Here is a 22,356-nt window from a genome sequence, read left to right on the forward strand (position 1 = left end):
CCACAGAGGAGAGTACAAATCTACCAAGTTGTCATGAGGGTGACATAGGTCAGGCTGGGTAAGAATAATGGATTTCTTTCACTAAAGGGAATTAATGAACTAGCTGCTTTCTTACACAATAAGCTAGTAGTTTGGTAGCTGTCATTACTGATAGTGGTTCTCAGACCATTGGCTTTAGATTATTTAACTAGTTAAATTTAATCTTCCAAACTTCTGCAAGTCCATGACTCCACTGGAGGCTAGACACCGAAGACAGCCTATCTTGGGTTGGAGGACTGTCTGCATGTATGGGTGGGTGGGAAAAGGTAATAGGGCTGTTTTGATGTTGTTATTTAGTTGCTCTTGCTTTGTTGTTTTGTGAACATGAGGGGCACGCCATGTTGGCACTGTAATGTATGATGACACTTGCAGGTTGCCCCCCTGAACAGAAATCGTGGGGGGGAGGGAGAGAGAGACTTTGATGATCCTCTCGATACTTTTCACTATCCTCTGTAGGGTCTTGTGGTCCAATGCCTTGCAGTTTCTACCACAGAATGATACAGACAGCACAGTCACGATGGTGCTCCAAAAGGAAGTTGTTTGATTGGGGGTGGGGAGCTTTGCACGCCTCAATCTCCTCAGAAAGTGTAGATGCTGCTGTGCCTTCTTGAGTGGTTAAGTGGTGTTGTGGGTGCAGGTTATATCATCCATTATGTGCACAGCAAGGAATTTTGTGCTCTTTCCTTTCTCTACAACAGAGTCATCAATGTGCAATGGAGAGTGGTCAACCTGAAGTCCACAATCATCTCTTTTGTCTTCTCCATGCTGTTCTCATGCAATTTGACAAGCCTCTCTCTCCTCTCTGTGATGCACCATCAATAACTCACTCTGAGACGTAAGGCGAGATATCGGCTTTTATTGACTGGAAGAAGGAACCAGAAGTGAGTGACCATCAAACTACGTCCTGGAGACTGAGGCCGAGCATAGGCCTCAGATCGCCTTTATACAGGGGCCTGTGGAAGGAGCCACAGGAGCAGTCAGCAGGGGGCGTGTCCAGACAGGCACACGTAGTTCACCACACTCTGCATGAGACTCATCATTGCTGATGAGGCCAACCACTGTTGTATCATCACCGAACTTGAGGATATCATTTGAGATGATTCTGGCAGTGCAGTTGAGAGCCAGCAACATGAACAGCAGCAAACTGAGCGTACAACCCTGGGGGCACCAGTGTTCAACATGATGGAGCTTGAGATGTTGCTGTCAATTCAGACTGACTGGGGTCTTTCCACCAAGAAGTCCAAGATCCTGTTACGGAGTGGGATGTTGAGACCCACCGAGGACAGTTTATCCACCAGCCTCAGAGGGACTTTATTGTTGGAAGTGTCATTATCCAGCATTCTTATATCCTAAGTGATATTTATCTCAGAGCTTTGTGGGAATTCTGGAGCTGAGGGTCCTGGTGATATCCAAACTGGGGACTGCTGAACAGATTATTTGGAGAGCACATGCTTCATGATAGTAATGTCAGTGATGTATTTTAATCACTTTATTGATAGTTGAGAGTAAACTGTTAATGAGCCTGGGCAAATTTGTTCTTCTTTTGGTGAACATAACATTGCCTTCATAACTTCCTACATCAATGGTTAGATTACCTGTATAAAATCCTCAACAAGGAAGTTAATACAGAAGTTGCTCTCTTCTACATGATCACAAGTACCCTCTGTATACAAATTCTATTGGTAGCAGAAGTAATACTGTTCAAGTCAGTAGGTCCTTATCACCAGCTCTTGCAAGAAGAGATGGTATGATGCACACATACACGAATATTCCATTGTACACCCAACCTGTGCGAAGCTTCACAATGGCCATTCAAATGACAGTTTGAGATCATGAGAATTTTCAACAAGTGCTAGCATTCAGCAGCAGCTCCTTCTACTTGCACTCAGGACCTGAAAAATTATCTGCTGCTGTGGTGATGTAAAAATCTGTGACACATGCTCACAACACCCTGTAGAAAATTGTTAATGAACCACTTCATCAATCATTTTCCAAAGTCTGAAACAGAAATATTACTGCTTTCTCCAATTGGAAAAACTGGGTTAGGATTCCCCATAGACTGCTAATTGATAGAATGGTATCAATACAAATGAACCTCTCTACTATAGACTTCTCCATGTAGATATGTTGTGTAATTGAAGTACAAATCAGACCAAATGCATCTTGTCACCACAATAATTATGAAGTGCTTAATGTTTATATAGCCCAAGCTTGGGACAAAAAACATAGAAGTAGGAAAAGATCATGTGGCTCTTCAAAGATGCTCCAGCATTAAGCCTGATCATGACTAAATCAGCAACGTTTCCACTCTCTTGATTCTCCTGGTGTCTAAAAATCTATCAGTCTCTTATGACACTGCAGCCAATTCTGTCTAGCAAAGAATCTTGAATTTGCATTTTTCTTTGTGGCAGGGGTCAAAATTTACCTTCCCTCCAACAGTATGCAACTACCTTCACTGAAAGTGTAGCAACTGTTCAAAAGGTTAGTTCACCACAACTTACCAACAGCATTTCTGTGGTCTTGTGGAATGTGTGTAACACATTCAAGTACTAAATGTAATGAGTTTTTGTCCCCCTTTATAAAGTTCTCCAGTGACTTCTCCAGTACATTCAACACCATCCACCCTGCTCTGCTGGATGAGAACTGACAGTGATGCAGGTGGATGCTTCCCTGGTGTCCTGGATTATTGTTAACCTGACTGGCAGACCACAGTACGTGCACTTGCAACACTGTGTGTCAGACAGAGTGGTCAGCAGCACTGGGGCTCTACAGGGGACTGTCCTGTCTCCCTTCTCTTCACCATCTACACCTCGGACTTCAACTACTGCAAAGAGTCTTGCCATCTTCAGAAGTTTTCTGATGACTCTGCAAGGGAGATGAGGCGGAGTACAGGGCTATGGTGGGAAACTTTATCACATGGTGTGAGCAGAATCATCTGCAGCTTAATGTTAAAAAGACTAAGGAACTGGTGGTGGACCTGACGAGGGCTAAGGCACTGGTGACCCCTGTTTCCATCCAAGGGGTCAGTGTGGACATGGTGGAGGATTACAAATACCTGGCCATACGAATTGACAATAAACTGGACTGGTCAAAGAACACTGAGGCTGTCTACAAGAAGGGTCAGAGCCGTCTCTACTTCCTGAGGAGACTGAGGTCCATTAACATCCGCCGGACGATGCTGAGGATGTTCCATGAAACTGTGGTGGCCAGTGCTATCATGTTGCTGTTGTGTGCTTGGGCAACAGGCTGAGGGTAGCAGACACCAACAGAATTAACAAACTCATCCATAAGGCCAGTGATGTTGTGGGGGTGGAACTGGACTCTCTGACAGTGGTGGCTGAAAAGAGGATGCTGTCCAAGTTGCATGCCATCTTGGACAATGACTCCCATCCACTCCAAAATGTACTGGTTAGGCCAGGAGTACATTCAATAGACAATAGACAATAGGTGCAGAAGTAGACCATTCGGCCCTTTGAGCCGGCACTGCCAATTTGAGATCATGGCTGATCAATTACTATCAATACCCGTTTCCTGCCTTGTCCCCATATCCCTTGATTCCCCTATCCATAAGATACCTATCTAGCTCCTTCTTGAAAGCATCCAGAGAATTGGCCTCCACTACCTTCCGAGGCAGTGCATTCCAGACCCCCACAACTCTCTGGGAGAAGAAGTTTTTCCTTAACTCTGTCCTAAATGACCTACCCCTTATTCTCAAACCATGCCCTCCGGTACTGGACTCTCCCAGCATCTGGAACATATTTCCTGCCTCTATCTTGTCCAATCCCTTAATAATCTTATATGTTTCAATCAGATCCCCTCTCAATCTCCTTAATTCCAGCGTGTACAAGCCCAGTCTCTCTAACCTCTCTACATAAGACAGTCCAGACATCCCAGGAATTAACCTCATGCTTCCCCTACAGCCAGGATGTCCTTCCTTAACCCTGGAGACCAAAACTGTACACAATACTCCAGGTGTGGTCTCACCAGGGCTCTGTACAAATGCAAGAGGATTTCCTTGCTCTTGTACTCAATTCCCTTTGTAATAAAGACCAACATTCCATTAGCCTTCTTCACTGTCTGCTGTACTTGCTCATTCACCTTCAGTGACTGATGAACAAGGACTCCGAGATCTCTTTGTATTCCTCCCTTACCCAACTCTACACCGTTCAGATAATAATCTGCCTTCCTGTTCTTACTCCCAAAGTGGATAACCTCACACTTATTCACATTAAACGCCATCTGCCAAGTATCTGCCCACTCACCCAGCCTATCCAAGTCGCCCTGAATTCTCCTAACATCCTCATCACATGTCACACTGCCACCCAGCTTAGTATCATCAGCAAATTTGCTGATGTTATTTTCTATGCCTTCATCCAAATTGTTAACGTAAATGGTAAACAGCTGTGGTCCCAATACCAAGCCCTGTGGCACCCCACTAGTCACCACCTGCCATTCTGAGAAACACCCATTCACCACTACCCTTTGCTTTCTATCTGCCAACCAGTTTTCTATCCATGTCAATGCCTTCCCCCCGATGCCCTCTTTGATTTTACCCACCAATCTTCTATGTGGGACCTTATCAAATGCCTTCAGAAAATCGAGGTAACCTACATCCACTGGATCTCCTCCGACTAACTTCCTGGTTACATCCTCGAAAAACTCCAACCGATTAGTCAAGCATGATTTACCCTTGGTAAATCCATGCTGGCTCGGCCCAATCTTATCACTGCTATCTAGCTATGCCACTATTTCATCCTTAATAATGGACTCTAGCATCTTTCCCACCACCGATGTCAGGCTGACAGGTCGATAGTTCTCTGTTTTCTCCCTCCCTCCTTTCTTAAAAAGTGGGATAACATTAGCCATTCTCCAATCCTCAGGAACTGATCCTGAATCTAAGGAACATTGGAAAATGATTACCAATGCATCTGCAATTTCCAGGGCCACCTCCTTTAGTACCCTAGGGTGCAGACCATCTGGACCTGGGGATTTGTCAGCCTTCAGTCCCATCAGTCTTCTCATCACCGTTTCCTTCCGAATGTCAATCTGTTTCATTTCCTCTGTTACCCTATGTCCTTGGCCCATCCATACATCTGGGAGATTGCTTGTGTCTTCCTTAGTGAAAACAGATCTAAAGTACTCATTAAATTCTTCTGCCATTTCTCTGTTTCCCATTACAATTTCACCCAATTCATTCTTCAAGGGCCCAACATTGTTCTTAACTATCTTCTTTCTCTTCACATACCTAAAGAAGCTTTTGCCATCTTCCTTTATATTCCTGGCTAGCTTGCGTTCGTACCTCATTTTTTCTCCCTATATTGTCTTTTTAGTTAATTTCTGTTGTTCCTTAAAAACTTCCCAATCATCTGTCCTCCCACTCACCTTAGCTCTGTCATATTTCCTTTTTTTTTCCAGCCAGAGACTCATTCCACCAAGATGCAACACTGAGCATCATAGGAAGTCATTCCTGCCAGTGGCCATTAAACTTTACAGCTCCTCCCTCGGAGTGTCAGACACCCTGAACCAATAGGCTGGTCCTGGACATATTTCCACTTGGCATAATTTACTTATTATTATTTAATTATTTATGGTTTTATATTGCTATATTTCTACACTATTCTTGGTTGGTGTGACTAATGAAATCCAATTTCCCTTGGGATCAATAAAGTATGTCTGTCTGTTTACCACCCTATCAGACAATTTCCAGACCTCAACCACCCTCTGTGTGAGGAATATTTTCCTTGTCTTCACTTTAGTTCATCCTCTAACTACTTTAAGTACTCAACCCCTGCTTCCTAATCCATCTTCCTACATATTTCCTATTTAACTAGCCTCTTCTGTTCCAAAGAAAATAATCCTAGCATCATAACTAACATTTTCCAGTCCTGGCAATATCTTCATTCATCTCTTCTCCATGTTCTCCAGTGCAATCACATCTTTCCTGTACTGCGTCAATCAGAGTTGCATACAGTACTCTTAACAATGGTGTAACTAATGTTATAGAATCACAAAGAATTATCCAGCCCAGAAATGAGCCTTTTGGCCCACTATGTCCATGCTAATCCTTATGCACATCTACACTAATCCTATTTATCTGCATATGCTTTGTGTGATGAACTTCTGTGGGAAGCTGCATTTGTTCCACAGTTCTTCCTAACTTGTAGTCAAAGGCTTCAGAGGTTTGAGAAACCATTTTAAGAGAACTAGATGGTAAATGGAAGGATGTAATGCTGAGGCTTTATAAGGGCATTAGTCAGAAAGCACTTGGAGTATCGTGAACAGGTTTGGTTCACTTACCTAAGAAAAGATGAGCTAGTATGGACAGGAGATATACAAGAATGATTCAAGGAATGAAAGAGTTAATGTATGAGGAGAGGTTGATGGCTCTGGCCTGTACTTGCTGGAGTTTAGAAGAACGAGCGGAGATCTCATTGAAATTAATCAAGTATTAAAAGACCTAGATAGAGTGGTCATGGAGAGGATGTTTCGTATAGTGGGGAAGTCTAGGACCAGAGGACACAGCTTCAGAATAGAGGGATGTCCCTTTAAAATAGAGACGATGAGGAATTTATCTAGCCAGAGGGTGGTGAATCTGTAGAATTTGTTGCCACAGATTCTGTGGAGGCCTAATCATTGGATATATTTAAAGTGGAGGTTGATAGGTTCTTGATTAGTAAGGGCATCAAGGATTATGAGGGATGGCAAAAGAATGGGACTGAGAGGGATAATATATTGGCCATAATGGAATGACGGAGCAGGCTCAATGGGCTGAATGGCCTAATTCTGCTCCTCTGTCTTATAGTCTAAGACCCTGTATACCAGCTGGTGCTGCTCACTGCATTTTCCTTGGAGCTGCCATGTGACAAATTTTATCGTCATTGTGTCTCTTAATGAGCGAAATGCACACTGTGTTTGGGAAGTAGAGCCTTGGAAACTAGGAGGTGATGATTGAGGGGAATCCTGGCAATAACTTTCCCTGCATCAGACAGTAGAGTAACCCCTCTGTTGTTACCACAATCATACTTGCCTCCTTCCTTGAAGATGCCATGCGTACGGCACTTCTGGTCCCGTGGTATATCTATGTCTTTCCAGATATGTACATTGAGATAGTGGATTTCATCAAGTTTCAGGGCATCAGCAGAGACAGCATCTACTCCCATGGCTTTGCACTTTGGTTGAGAATATGGCTTTGTCTATCAAGAGTGACAATAAGACTGGCCTGAACAAGTTGCTATAGATGAAGTCGAGGGCACCCTTGTCAAGGACAGAGTAGTAAATGAATCAAGGTATTCTTTCACGTGGGTTTTCATAGCCTCTCTGTCATGATGAGTTAATTGCTGTTCTTTGTTTTCAGTATGGAGAGGCCCTAAGTATCTGAACTGTAAATAGCCCTTACAGTGTTGAAGAACATGTGTGAGTGAGTGAGTGAGAGAGACAGACAGAGAGAGAGAGACAGAGACAGAGAGACAGAGAGAGAGAGAGAGAGAGAGAGAGAGAGAGAGAGAGAGAGAGAGAGAGATGCACAGCTGATTAGTTCCACAATTTTTCATCAAGGTACCTAAAATTTGTACAAAATAACTTTGTGATCATTCAACTATGGAGTATGGCAATAGAATAACAATTTTTCCCTGGATGGGCAATTCAGAGGCTTGGTATAACAATTCTGAGGAGTTTAAAATTTAGTTACTAATTTCAGGATGGGGTAGCCATTTGGTCTTAAAAACCCATATGGGGCACTAATGCTTTTCAGGAAAAGTAAATCTGTCATTAACTGATCCGGCCCATATCTGGCTCCAAATATCAACTATGAAGTTAACTCTAAAATGCTCACTGAAATGGCCTACCAAGTCAGAATCAGAATCAGGTTTATTATCACCGGCACCTGATGTGAAATTTGTTAACTTAGCAGCAGCAGGTCAATGCAATACATAACACAGAAGAGAAAAAAAATAATAATAAATAAATCAATTACAGTATACATATATTGAATAGAACGTGCAAAAAAACAGAAATACTGTATATTAAAAAAGTGAAGTAGTGTCCAAGGGTTCAATGTCCATTTAGGAATCGGATGGCAGAAGGGAAGAAGCTGTTCCTGAATCACTGAGTATATGCCTTCAGGCTACTGTACCTCCCACCTGATGGTAACAGTGAGAAAAGGGCATGCCCTGGGTGCTGGAGGTTATCAATAATGGACGCTGCCTTTCTGAGACACTGTTCTTTGAAGATGTCCCAGATACTTTGTAGATTTGTATCCCAGATCGAGCTGACAAGATCTACAATCCTCTGCAGCTTCTTTTGGTCCTGTGCAGTAGCCCCCCCCCCCCCCAATACTAGACAGTGATGCAGCCTGTCAGAATGCTCCCCACAGTTCATCTATAGAAGTTTTTGAGTGTATTTATTGACATGCCAAATCTCTTCAAACTCCTAATGAAGTATAGCTGCTGTCTTGACTTCTTTATAACTACATTGATATGTTGGGACCAGGTTAGATCTTCAGAAATCTTGACATCCAGGAACTTGAAACTACTCATACTCTCCACTTCTGATCCCTCTATGAGGATTGGTATGTGTTCCTTCATCTTATCCGTCCTGAAGTCCACAATCAGCTCTTTCGTCTTACTGTCGTTAAGTGCCAGGTTGTTGCTGTGGCACCACTCCACTAGTTGCCATATCTCACTCTTGAACATCCTCTCGTCACCACCTGAGACTCTACCGTCAGCAAATTTATAGATGGAATTTGAGCTGCGCCTAACCACACAGTCGTGGGTATATAGAGAGTAGAGCAGTGGGCTAAGCCAGTGGTCTCCAACCTCCAGGCCACGGACTGATACCGGGCCGTGAGAACATGCAGGGGTGCTGCCCGGCACGATTATTTCGGCTTTTTTCTTAAAGATTGCTGGGTGCTCTCTGGCTACTACTGCACCCCTGCATGCTTCGCAGCACGGTATCAGTCCGCAGCCCGGAGGTTGGGGTCCACCAGGCTAAGCACACACCCCTGAGGTGTGCCAGTGTTGATCGTCAGTGAGGAGAATATGTTATCACCAATTTGCACTGATTGCAGTCTTCTGATTAGGAAGTCATTTAGTTTTACTATTATTGCTGTGATGAAACAATGAAACAGCAAAACTGGTAGATGAGACCCTCCTAATACTGACTGTGCACTTAATTCAGCTATGGCAAAGTCATTTCCATCTCAAACCACTACGTCCAGAAATTGGTGTCTAAACTGCGAAGAATGTCTCACGGATTAGTCAAGCAACTATTTAGCATTATTGTACACACAGAACTCTACAGATAAATGCCAGGCTACTTGGATACAACCTATTGAACAGGCAGGACAGACCCACTAGAGACCACTATACATAGGAACAGCTTAGGCCATTCGGCCCATCGAGGCTACTCCACCCTTCAAACCTTTTTTTTTGCCTTCTCCTTGTAATCCTCGATGCCCTGCCTAATCAAGACATGGTAGCACAGTGGTACACAAGCAAAAGGTGCACTGGGTGTCCTCTACATTAACTAAATGGATCAAGCATTTACTTACACCTCTTATTTACACCTACCGTCTCCCCTCAGCTGATGAATTCCTGCTTCTCCAGTTGAGCAATGCTTAAAAGACGCAATGAGAGTAGTAATGTCACAGAGTGTTTTGGTAGTAGCACCACTCACTGAGCCTATCAAGTCTTTAAGCACAAAACTGTAGTGGTTCAAATAGCTGTAGTGACAGAAACTATAAGAGAGGTAAACTCATTTCAGCTAGACCTCACCACCACAATCTGTAACCTCATGGCCCACTGTATTCCTAACTCTACCAATCCTGTCAAGCCAATGAAGACGGGAAAAGGGGAATGCAAAAAAAAACAACAAACAAGCATTCCTAAATAAGGCACCAATGTAATGGCAAAGTTCCATGCAATAACAGAGTGAAGCCACCACAGGACAAATTGATGACGGTGTATGTTTGCTTCTGAGGTCTCCAGGGCTCAATATTAAACGCTCCAACTTTAGGAAGAATGAATTCTCCAACCTTAGAGAACTCACTCTTTCTTCTTGGCCAAATTCAAATTAGTCAATTCTGCCTGACATCATTTTGGTTCAGTTTTTTTCTTTCTAATTGCATAGTCTGAACTGCTAATTAGGTCCCACAGCCCTGCAATTAACAATGTATTATACATTCAAAGAAGTATAATTTGATTTGGCTACTAAACTGCTATATTTAACTATTAGTCTCAACCTATCAGAGATATTTCCTGTGTTTCAACCATCAGAGCTCCACTCTCTGCTGATAAGAACAAACTAATTTTGTTTTTGTCTTTCCTAATTCTGAAGAGGAGTTCAGCACTACAGCATTAACTGTTTCTCTTCCCAAAAATGATGGCCGGCCTGCTCAGTGCTTCTAGCATTTTTGCTTTTATTTAGTCACCAATGCTTGTTGAGGACCATTCAGCTCCAGACCTCATGACCTAAGCAAATGTCATGTTAACATGATCAAGCAAACCTTGCAAGAACAAAAAAACAGGGAAATTTCTGGTTTGAAGCAACATATTAGGCCATTGAATCATCATGAGTGCACCAAATTGTTTAATTCCAACGGCTAAATGAGAATATAAGTCCTTGACATGAAGGAACAATGAATCAAGTATGACATCAAGAAGTTCTGGTGTAACTGAAATCAATGGGCATCAAGAGCTAATACTCAAGGTGGTAGTCGTTCTTTGTACCAATTTACAGAATTTCCAACAGAGAAAATTTTAACACTTAATATTACTAAGTAGGACTACAAAAGAAACAGATAATGCAATCACTGCAAAAAGTTTATTTAAACAGCAAGTTATTTTCACTGATGGAATAGTGAAAGAAGCTTAGGTTCACAGTACAATGCAAGTAACAGATTTATTGAATGAAAATTTCCTCTTATGGTGCTTATATTGCTACTAGACAATCAAAACACACTTACTAAAATTTATTTTTTTCCTGAGGTTTCCAGAACACTGCAATGTTCTGCACTGGTTTAGTTTTACTAATTCAATGAAAAGTTGGAGGACATGAACAGCTGCTCTAGAATAAACAACTTTTTTGCTTCTGGAATGATGTGATTATATAGGTTTTATTTCCACTTCCTAAATGAGCTCACCAACAGTGCCTCAGTAACCTGACACCTTAGCAACAACACCAGCATGTGATCCAATCAGAGTTCAGCATGTCAGGAGAGAGAAAAAAGAGACAAGTAGCATTCTGCAGCATTCAGATTTTCTTGTTCCAATAGGTCACACATCTACTTGCATTTTGGAAACATGTTGCAGATGTGTAAAGGAGGTTTATAGTTTTCCTTGAAGTTCAATCCCTGGTCAATTTGCTAACCATTTTCTTTATTATAAGCATCAAAACCTTTGGTTCAATTTTATAACTAAAAAATAACATTTATACTCCAATTACCAGATAACATGACTGAATGGCATCCTATTTGTCAGTGACTTACCGGTTCTTTTCTAATTCATTGTGTGTAGATCTGCAAGACAGAAATTTAGCAGTTACTTTAAAAGCTTTTGAACACATCATTTAGATCAGTAAATTGTTATTTGAATTTAACTAATCTGATTTTACTGTTATTCCAACCATCTTCACTCCAAAAATGATGTTGATTTGTGCATTTTAGTCATATAATTAAAAATTTAAGTATCAAAAGGCCACATGATTATCAGAGAAGTCACTACTGAGTCTCATCCTGTCTTGATCTATTTTTTATACAGATACACAACTTTGCAGCATGGATCACTGGTCAGAGACAGGAATTCCGATTGTTTTTACATCTATTCTTAAACCACAGATGCAGAGGACAAGCAGAGTGTGTGAACTGAGCTCAACTCAACTTCTTCAGTACAATCCAAATCTGGGACTTTCTCAGAATCAGGTTTAACATCATCAGCATATGTCGTGAAATTCATGGTTATGCAGCAGCAGTACATTGAAACACATAATAATAAAAGCTGTGAATTATAATAAGTATAATAATAAATATATATTAAAAAGTTAAGTTAAATAAGTAGTGCAAAAAAAGTAGGGAGGCAGTGTTCATGGGTTCAATGAACATCCATAAATCTGATGGCAGAGGGAAAAAAGCTGTTCCTGAATCATTGAGTGTGTGCCTTCAGGCTCCTATAGCTCCTCCCTGATGGCAGTAATGAGAAGAGGGCATGTCCTGGGTGAAGGGCCCTTAATGATAGATGCATCTTTTTGAGGCATCGCTCTTTGAAAATACCCTAATACTGGAGAGTCTAGTGCCCATGGAGTTGACCAAGTTTACAAGCTTCTGCAACTTATTTTATCCTGTCCAATTAATACCAGAAGGTGATGCAGCCAGTTAGAATGCTCTTCACAGTACATTTGTAGAAGCCAACTTCATGCCCATGGTTAGGATCTAATGCAAATTATATTATTCATTTTTAAGAAGCATATAATTGACAAAATTGCTAAAAATATATCTGAATGCCAAATTCCCATACAGGAAAATCATAGAAAAAAGAACTCTTGGCTGGAGTTGGAATGGCTTCGTATTGAAAATATTTTTGCATATGAATGTGAATTTAACATGATCATCTAAGGCATTCTAGAACAGTAACAAAAACAAGGTAACTCTAGTTCCATGCCATAACATTGCATTGTATAAAATGAAGGGTTGAATTTCAGACAAAAGATAAAGTACAACTTCTTTGGTATCAAAATAGAAACAAAAAAAGACTGCAGAATCCAGAATCTGCAACAACACACAAAACACTGGAGGAACTCAGCGAGTCAGTGGCTTTGTCCAAATGAAGATTCTCAGCCTGAAAGGTTGATTGCCTTTTTTCTCTATATGGTGCCTCCAGCAGCTTGTGTGTTACCTCAGCATCAAAGTAGGTTTTGACTGAATGTAATCTTAAGGAACTCTGGTAAAACTGAAGTTAATGGAATACAACTGCTTGGAGTCAGAACTAGCACATAGGAAGATCCTCAAGATCACTCAAAGTTGGGACATTCCTGCAGATTATCTTTAAGATAGTGTCCGATATCAATTAAGTTCAACTCTTTCTTTAATGATTTTCTTTTTATCTTGAGGTTAGAACTTACAATTGCAGACTGTTCAATTCTAATTCACTAATGCTTCTTTAACAGTGTCTCCTGAACTCAATCTCTATCACCTAAAAAGAAGAGGCCAATTGGTACATTGGAACAAAACCATCTGAAGGTCCATCCAAATTACACACTGGCCTGATTTGTTAACATTTCACTCTTCCTTCAATGCTGCTGTGTCAAAATTCTGGAATTCCTTGCAAACTATGGTGTGAGAGTACCTTCACCAAAAGGATTCTGATGGCTCAAGAAGGTAGCTCATTGCTATTTTTAAAGGACAATTATAGATTGTCATTAAATGCTGGCCCCATACTGAGTATTACCAGAGCAACAGGCCCATAGCAGTTACCATCTCATTGGCTTTTCACTCAACCCTGGAACACAGAGACAGCAAAGGTGCATACATCAGGATGCTGTTTATCAACTACAGCTCAACATTCAATAGCATCATCCTCCCAAAATTAATCAATAAACGCCAATGCTTTGGTGTGCAAATGGGTCCTCAATTTCTTCACTTGTGGACCCCAGTCAGTTCAGATTGGCAACAACACCTCCTCCACAATCTCCATCAGCACAGGTGTACCACAAGTCTGTGTGCTTACAGCCCTGCTCTGCTCACTTACACTTATGATTGTGTGACTAAGCATAACACCAATGCCGTATTCAAGTTTGCTGATGATACTACTGCTGTAGGCCAAATCAAAGGTGGTGATGAATCATCATATAGGAGACAAAATGAAAATCTGGCTGATTGGTGCCACAACAACAACCTCTTACTCAATGTCAGCAAGACCAAGGAGCTGATTATCGACCGCAGGAGAAGGAAACCAGAGGTCCATGATCCAGTCTTCATTGGAGGATCAGAGGCAGAAAAGGTCAGCAACTTTAAGTTCCTCACTGTTATTATTTCAGAGGACCTGTACAAGTACAATTCCAAAGAAAGCAGAGCTTCCACTTTCTTAGGAGTTTGTGTAAAATCAGTATGACATTTAAAACTTTTTCAAACTTCTATGGATGTGTGGTAGAGTGCATCACAGCCTGGTATGGAACCATCAATCCCTTTGAATCGAAATCCTACAAAAAGTAGTGGACTTGGCCCAATCCATCACAGGTAAAGCACTCTTCACCATTGAGAACATCTATCTGAAGTGTTGTTGCAGGAATGCAGCATCCATCACCACAACAACATGCTCTATTCTCATTGCCGTCATCAAAAAGAAGCCACAAGAGCCTCAGAATTTATGGCAATAAGGAAAGTTACTGGCATCATTAGAACATTAGCTAATTGATTGTAAGCAGAGAGTGGGAATAAAAGGATCCTTTTCTGGTTGGTTGCCAGTGACTAGTGGTATTCCGCAGGGGTTGGTGTTGGTGTTTTTTTTTTATGCTGTGTATCAATGATTTAGATGATGGAATAGATGGCTTTGTTGCCGAGTTTGCAAATGATATAAAGATTGGTGGAGGGGTAGGTAGTGATGAGGAAGCAGCTAGGCTTCAGAAGGACTTAGACAGATTAGGAGAATGTGCAAGAGAGTGGGCAAATGAAATACAATTTTGGAAAATGCATTGTTATGCACTTTAGTAGTGGAAATAAATTTGCAGACTATTTTCTAGATGAAGAGAAAATCCAAAAACCTGAGATGCAATGGGACTTGAGAGCCCTTGTGCAGAACACCCCACTCAGGATAGGGTTCCCCTTGTCCTCACCTACCATCCCACCAGCCTCCAGGCCCAACGTATAATTCTCCGTAACTTCCATCACCTCCAACGGGATCCCACTACCCAGCACATCTTTCCCTCCCCCCACTTCTGCTTTCCGCAGGGATCGCTCCCTACATGACTCCCTTGTCCACTTGTCGTCCCCCCCCATCCCTTCCCACCAATCTCCCTCCTGGTACTTCTCCTTGCAAACGGAACAAATGCTACACCTGCCCTTACACTTCCTCCCTCACCACCATTCAGGGCCCCAGACAGTCCTTCCAGGTGAGGCGACACTTCACCTGTGAGTTGGCTGGTGTGATATACTGCGTCTGGTGCTCCCGGTGTGGCCTTTTATATATTGATGAGACCCGACGCAGACTGTGAGAACGTTTTGCTGAACACCTACGCTCAGTCTGCCAGAGAAAGCAGATCTCCCAGTGGCCACACATTTTAATTCCACATCCCATTCCCATTCTGATATGTCTATCCATGGCCTCCTCTACTGTCAAGATGAATCCACACTCAGGTTGGAGGAACAACACCTTATATACCAGCTGGGTAGCCTCCAACCTGATGGCATGAACACTGATTTCTCTAATTTCCGTTAATGCCCCTCCTCCCCCTCTTACCCCATCCCTGACATATTTAGTTTTTTTTTCTCTCTCTGCCCATCACTCTTCCTGTTCTCCATCTCCCTCTGGTGCTTCCCCCCCACCTTTCTTTCTCCCGAGGCCTCCCGTCCCATGATCCTTTCCCTTCTCCAGCTCTGTATCACTTTCGCCAATCACCTTTCCAGCTCTTAGCTTCATCCCACCCCCTCCAGTCTTCTCCTATCATTTTGCATTTCCCCCTCCCCCCACTACTTTCAAATCTCTTAGTATCTCTCCTTTCAGTTAGTCCTGACAAAGGGTCTTGGCCCGAAACGTCTACAGTGCTTCTCCTTATAGATGCTGCCTGGCCTGCTGTGTTCCACCAGCATTTTGTGTGTGTTGTTTGAATTTCCAGCATCTGCAGATTTCCTCGTGTTTACCCAAAAGGTTAACTTGCAGGTATAGTCTGTGGTGAGGAAGGCAAATGCAAGAGCAGGGATGTGATGCTGAGGCTTTATAAGGCATTGGTGAGGCCTCACCTTGAATACTGTGAACAGTTTTGGGCTCCTCATTTAAGAAAATATGTGCTGGCATTGGAGACGGTGCAGAGAAGGTTCACAAAAATGATTCCAGGAATGAAAGGGTTATCATATGAGGAACATTTGATGGTTCTGGTCTGTATTTGCTGGAGTTCAGAAGGATGGGGGAGAGGGGGGATCTCACTGAAACCTTTCAAATGTTGAAAGGCCTAGACAGAGTAGATGTGGAAAGGATGTTTCCCATGGTGGGTGAGACAAGAGGGCACCGCCTCAGGATAGAGGAGGTCCAGTTAAAACAGGGATGCGGAGAAATTTCATTAACCCAAGGGTGGTGAATTTATGGAACTTATTACCACAGGCAGCTGAGGAGGCCAGGTTGTTGGGTGCATTTAAGGCAGAGCTTGATAGGTTCTTGATTAGACATGGCATCAAAGGTTATGGGGAGAAGGTCGGAGAGTGGGGCTGAGGAGGGGGAAAATGGATCAGCCATGATTGTACGGTGGAACAGACTCAATGGGCCAAATGGCCTAAATCTGCTCCTATGTCTAATGGTCTTATGGTCCAACTCACACCACCAGGTCCAAGAACAGTTATTACCCCTCAACCATCAGGCTCTTGAATTAAAAGGGCTAACCTCACTCAACTGCACTTTCCCCTTCGAGATGCTTCCACAACCTAAGTACTCAGTTTTAGTGTCTCTTTATCTCATGTTCTTGATATGTATTATTGTTATTGCTTTCTTTTTGAATTTGCAGTTTGCTGACTTTTGCACACTGATTGAACGCCTAAGTTGGTGCGGTCTTTCATTGATTCTGATAAGGTTATTATTCTATTATCAATTTATTGAGTATGCCTGCAAGAAAATGGATCTCGGGGTTGTATATAGTGACATATATGACCTTAAATAACAAATTTACTTTGAGTAAATAAAAATATCACTAGCTGTAGCAGGAGTCCAAGAGGTATGCAAAAAACATACAGTACATATTTGTTCATATTAGACATTGTAACCTTCTTTGATGCAGAGAAACTACAAAAAAAAGTTAGCTAACCAAATTAACAAAAATACATTGCATACAAGCAACAACCAATAAATATCCCAAACAGTTTCTCACTCCAAAAGCTGTCTTCACCCTATAGTTGGGGTATTCTTTTTCTAAGGCAGTCTCTCAAGTTCAACATCACTGTGGTGGATTAGCAGATGGCACACTCCTCCTGTTTACTCCTCTTCCAGACTGAGTGAGTGATCACAAGCATGGATGTCCTCAAATTGGTGGTGATACTACATATTTTCAAGAACATCTTTGAACCATTTCCTCTGTCCAGTTGGTAATCTATTGCCTTCATATTGTGTCCTTTTCAGGCTTTGAAACAATGTGACCAGTGCATCATAACCAACTAAATGTAAATAGGCTTTTCAACAAAACAGATGTTAGTCTGAGAGAGGGCACTGACAGTGGATTGTTTATCAAACTTCCTTAGGAGTTTGCGGAGATTTGCATGACTTCTAAAACTTTGACAAAATATACAGATGTGTTGTGGAGAGTATATTGACTGGCTGCATCACAGCCAATGCCCTTGAATGGAAAATCCAACAAAAATTATGTAGTGAATACAGCCCAGTCCATCATGGGTAAAACCCTCCCAATCATTGAGCATATCTACATGAAATGCTATCGCAGGGAAACAGCATGCATCACCAGGGACTCCTGCCACCCAGGACATGCTCTCTCCTTGCTGCTGCCATCAGGAAGATGGTACAGGCACCTCAGAACTCGCACCATCATGTTCAGGAACAGTTACTATTCCACAACCATCAGTCTCTTGAGCCAAAGGGAATAGCTACCCAACCCATCACTGAACTGGTGAATGTATGGACTCACTTTCAAGGACTCTTCATCTCACACTCTCAATATTTATTGGTGGAACGAAGCAAGACAGGCAGCATCTATAGGGAGAAGCACTGTTGACATTTCAGGCCAAGGCCCTTCTGCTTAGGTGAGATGAAATACCTTTGCAGGAAACAAGCGAATGGGCAACATTTGAAGCTGCTGCTAACAGATATTTGTGTGCACCTTGTCTTCTACTGAAAATGTATGTAATCATGTAAAGGTTTTTATTCGTCAGGACGAAGGGTCTCAGTCCGAAACTTCGACCGTGCTTCTCCCTATAGATGTTGCCTGGCCTGCTGCGTTCCACCAGCATTGCTTGAATTGTGTGTTACTTGAATTTCCAGCATCTGCAGATTTCCTCGTGTTTGCTCAATATTTATTACCTCTTTATTTATTATTATTATTTCTTCTTTTTGTATTTGCACAGTGTGTTTGCTTCCACACTCTGGTTGAACACCCTAGTCTTTCAATGATTCTCTTATGGTTATTCCTCTGTAGACCTATTGAGTATGTCCACAAGAAAATGCATCTCAGAATTGCACACAGTGGCATACATGTACTTCGAACTCTGCCCTGCAGATGTTAAGTGTCTAGACTTTTGTCTACCCCCAGTTTACCATGATTTGTAGCTCAGCCTCCGAATCTGTGCAAATGCCACTTGATGACTAAGGTTGGAGTAGCCTTTTGTCTGGAATGGAAACAATATAGATTGTAAAGCTTCTCATTGATTGTTTAAAGTAGTTCCACTCAAGTGGGAAGCTTGTTGAAAATGAGGTGCAGTGCTGAAGTAATAATAATTGAGCAATTTAGGGCAGAAACATACCCTTGCATGATGCCAGTCTGCACTGAGATTGGTTCTGTTATTAATCCATTGATTAAGATTACAGTTTACAAGTCATAATGTAGTAAATACAAGATGGAGATAACTTTGGTAAGCTTATTTTACAGTTCCTCTTGAATGAAGGAGCTGGAGGATTTTCAGAGATTAAAAGAACTCATGATACTTAATGCTGTCCCTGGATTTATTTTTTGAAGGTCACGTACATTATGACTTTACCTATAAACACCTATAATTCACTCTGTGGTTACACTATGACTATCATTTCAAGAGTGATCTATGAACATAGCTGATGACCATACTTTATGTGCAGACTTTGGGGAAAAGATATGGAATATGGGCTTAGAACTGTATCTGGATGTTAGTAATACACTTTTCAAGAGTTATCATAGCCCAGCCCTCTCATTTGACACTTATTTTTATAAGAATTTAAGGCTAACTCTGAGAACTCAGTAACATCTTAGCCTGCAGAACTGAGTTCAATTGTCTAATCTCAACAGGTTCATAGTATAGACATGAAACATGAGAACATCCTGGTGCAAACAGCTCAGAATCACACTAGTAAGCATGCTTATCCAATAGGTATGTCCACTGAAATTCTTTTCATGCCCCAGATTAAATAAATGAATAATGGAAGTAAATTTATTAAATCTAACATCAAACACTAGTTGTTAATAGGCTACAGCAGGATTTCAGTACAGAAAAGGCCATCTCAACTTCATCCTCAGCTGCATGACTATAATTCAGACAAGCTAGGAGTTTCACTCACAGACCTCTCCTCAGCTCACTTTGTAGAAGCCCAAAGGTTAGTGTGAGATAGTGACCTGCAAAACAAGTGTCAGTTATTGCTGAACCTGGAGGAGCTCTCCTTCCAACTCATTAATTTTTCAGCAGCACCTGTGGTTTCTTTAACCACTACTTAGGCTGCTTAAACTAAACACAAGGCTTCATTTATTGCCACCTCATTTCAGTAATTAGCTAGACCTCAACCAATTTAACAGCAGTCTAGTGGTACGGATCATACACAAGCTGCTGTTTTACCAAATGAGTTACAGGCATAGATTAACCACAATTTTGTTAAATGTATCCCAAAACACTCTGGTCTTTAAATGACCCGATGGGTAACAGTAACTTAGTTAATACAGTCCAATTCTACAGATGATTTATATAAAAGTGATTTTTTAAAATTCTTTGGCTTATTATCTTAGCAACCCATTAGCTGCATTTCAGTTTAGAGTAAGAACAAAAGACAAAGTAATGAAAGTAGGCCTTTTAACAACTTCAAGCACACTTCATCAAGATCATAGCTGATCTTCCATCTAGGTTTTATCTTCATACATCACCTCCCGTTTCCTTAACTCCTTTAATATCCAGAAATCTCTTTCAAAGAACCTCAATGACCAAACTTCCAAGTCATCTGGTGAATTCCAAAAATCCACCAACTTCTGCTTTAAGATCTTTCTCCTCATTTTAGCACTATTAACAATAAAAAGCTCCTTGTACTTACAGTGAATTCTACTTAAAATATCCAAGACTAACCACAATAATAAAGTTTAAAAAATTTAAAAAAAAACAAAAGGGAAGTCCTGAAGCTTAGTTATGTATACTTTAGGAGAGTTTTTAAAGGACAAAGAGGTGGAGAAGAAAATAGCTTTAAGGGGAGAATTCCAGAACTCAGTCTATGGTGATCAAAAGTACAGCAGCAAATAGTTTAAAGGGAAGTTTATTCAGGTGTGTTGAGTAGAAAGAAATGACAGAATAAAAAGTTGAGGCTGATCATAATAATGAGAATTTGTTCTGGAGGCAATCACCCAAAGCATTATACAAGTAAAAACATTATGAACATGCTGGAAATCTGAAATAAATCAGTAAATATCCAGGAGCTCAGGCTGCATCTGTGGAAAAAGAAGTAGAGTTAAAGTTACACACACAAATGATGGAGGAACTCAGGAAACCAGGCAGCATCTATGGAAGGGAATAAACAGCTTACGTTTTGGGATAAGACTCTTCATCATGACTGGAAAGGAAAGGGGTAGAAGTCAAAATAAGAAGGTGTGTGGGGGATTGGGGAAGGAGTATAATCTGGCAGGTGATAAGTGAGGCCAAGTGAGGGGGAAGGTTGGTGGGTCAGGTAGTAAGAACCTGGGAGGTGATAATTGGAAGAGGTAAGGTTATGAAGAAGAAATCTAACAGGAGAGGAGAGTGGAAAGGGAGTAAGAAAGGAGAAGGGGAACCTGAGAGAGGTGACAAAAAATGAGAAGAGAAGAAAAAGGATGAGAGGGTAACCAGAATATAGAACTTAGAAAGCGAATAGATGGGCAGGGGGGGTAAAATTACCAGAAGTTGGAGAAATCAATGTTCATATAATCAGGTTGGTGGTGACCCAGATAGAATACTGAGCCGTAGCACCTCCAAACTCAGACTGACCTCATCAAGGAATTAGAGAAGACCACGGACAGACATGCCAGAATGGGAATGGGAAGCCAGTTGAAATGGGCAGCCAATGGGAGACCCTCCCACTTATGAAGAACAATCTGCATCAGGTCTCACCAATATAGAGGAGGGTGCACCAGGAGTACCAGATACAATAGATGGCCCCAGCAGACTTGCAGGTGAAGAGTCATCTCAGCTGGAAGAGTTAAAGGTTCAGCTCAAAGACCCTTTGTCAGAAGTGAGAAAGAGTTAGTTAGTTTTAAGTTGCATGGAGGATGGGAAAGGGACATAGAGGTCAAAGGAAATGTTTGTGGTAGGGTGGGCCTACGGCTGCCAGGCCCAGAAGAGAAGTTTAAAAATAAGTTAAATGGGGAAAAGGGTTAAAGAATTTCATTTCTGCAGTGTAGTCTCCTCTACATTGGAGATGCACTAAATTGTAAAATGTGCAAGTATATCCCTCTTTCACGTGGGAGAACTGTTTGTTTCCCTAGGAAGGGGAAGTGTTGAAAGGACAGGTATTGCATCTTCTATAGTTGCTCAGGAAAGTGTCATTGTCTTACTTCTCCTTTCCCCAACTTTTCTCTCCTTCCCAGTTCTAAAAAAGGGTCTTCAAACTGAAACATTAACTCTGTCTTACCACAGATACTGTTTAATCTGCTGAGTGTTAGCAGCATTTCCTTTTCAATACTCAATGCAGACCTTGGCTTAATATACTGCATGGCAGATTATATATGAAAAGATTATGGGTGCAAATTAAATACTGAGCAAATCTTAACAGGTATCCCTGTATCCACAAGGGATCCAAAAATCAGCCATGGCTCCTGCTTTTCACTGCTATCTGATGAAAATTGTGCTTAAAGATGTCTGGTAGGGAGCTGTCTTCTTCAACTACACTCTACCTTTGCAGCAATTAGCACATTCCCTGAGAGAAAGAGCAAAGTTTGAGAAGGGTGGGGTGGAAATTAAATCAAGTTCCTGTCTGGATACCACTTGATCCCTTTACGTTTCCATAAACACTTCATTTAGATTCAGCATGTTTTGGTGGATCAGGAAGGATTGTGTGCTACTGTAATGCTGGAAGTAGGAGGGACTTGTCACCACAAACAATTTTAGCCTTACATGTCATGACATGCACCATTTGCATGAAACAGTGTATTGAAAAATAAAACCTCCAATTAAAAACACAGCTTACATTTAGTTGCAATATTAAC

At 41.6% G+C, this 22,356-nt stretch overlaps 1 protein-coding gene across 3 annotated transcripts in view; it reads right to left on the bottom strand.

The window, feature by feature from the left end:
- mxi1 (max interactor 1, dimerization protein) overlaps window positions 1-22,356 on the bottom strand; it is a 66,727-nt gene that overhangs the window by 33,660 nt on the left and 10,711 nt on the right. For all 3 annotated transcript variants that reach the window (XM_059946994.1, XM_059946993.1, XM_059946995.1), the window contains exon 3: window positions 11,522-11,551. In XM_059946994.1, coding sequence (XP_059802977.1) covers window positions 11,522-11,551 — 30 coding nt within the window. The remainder of the gene's footprint in view (window positions 1-11,521; window positions 11,552-22,356) is intronic.

Source organism: Hypanus sabinus, chromosome 22, assembly GCF_030144855.1.
Source record: "Hypanus sabinus isolate sHypSab1 chromosome 22, sHypSab1.hap1, whole genome shotgun sequence".
NCBI classification, from domain to species: domain Eukaryota; kingdom Metazoa; phylum Chordata; class Chondrichthyes; order Myliobatiformes; family Dasyatidae; genus Hypanus; species Hypanus sabinus.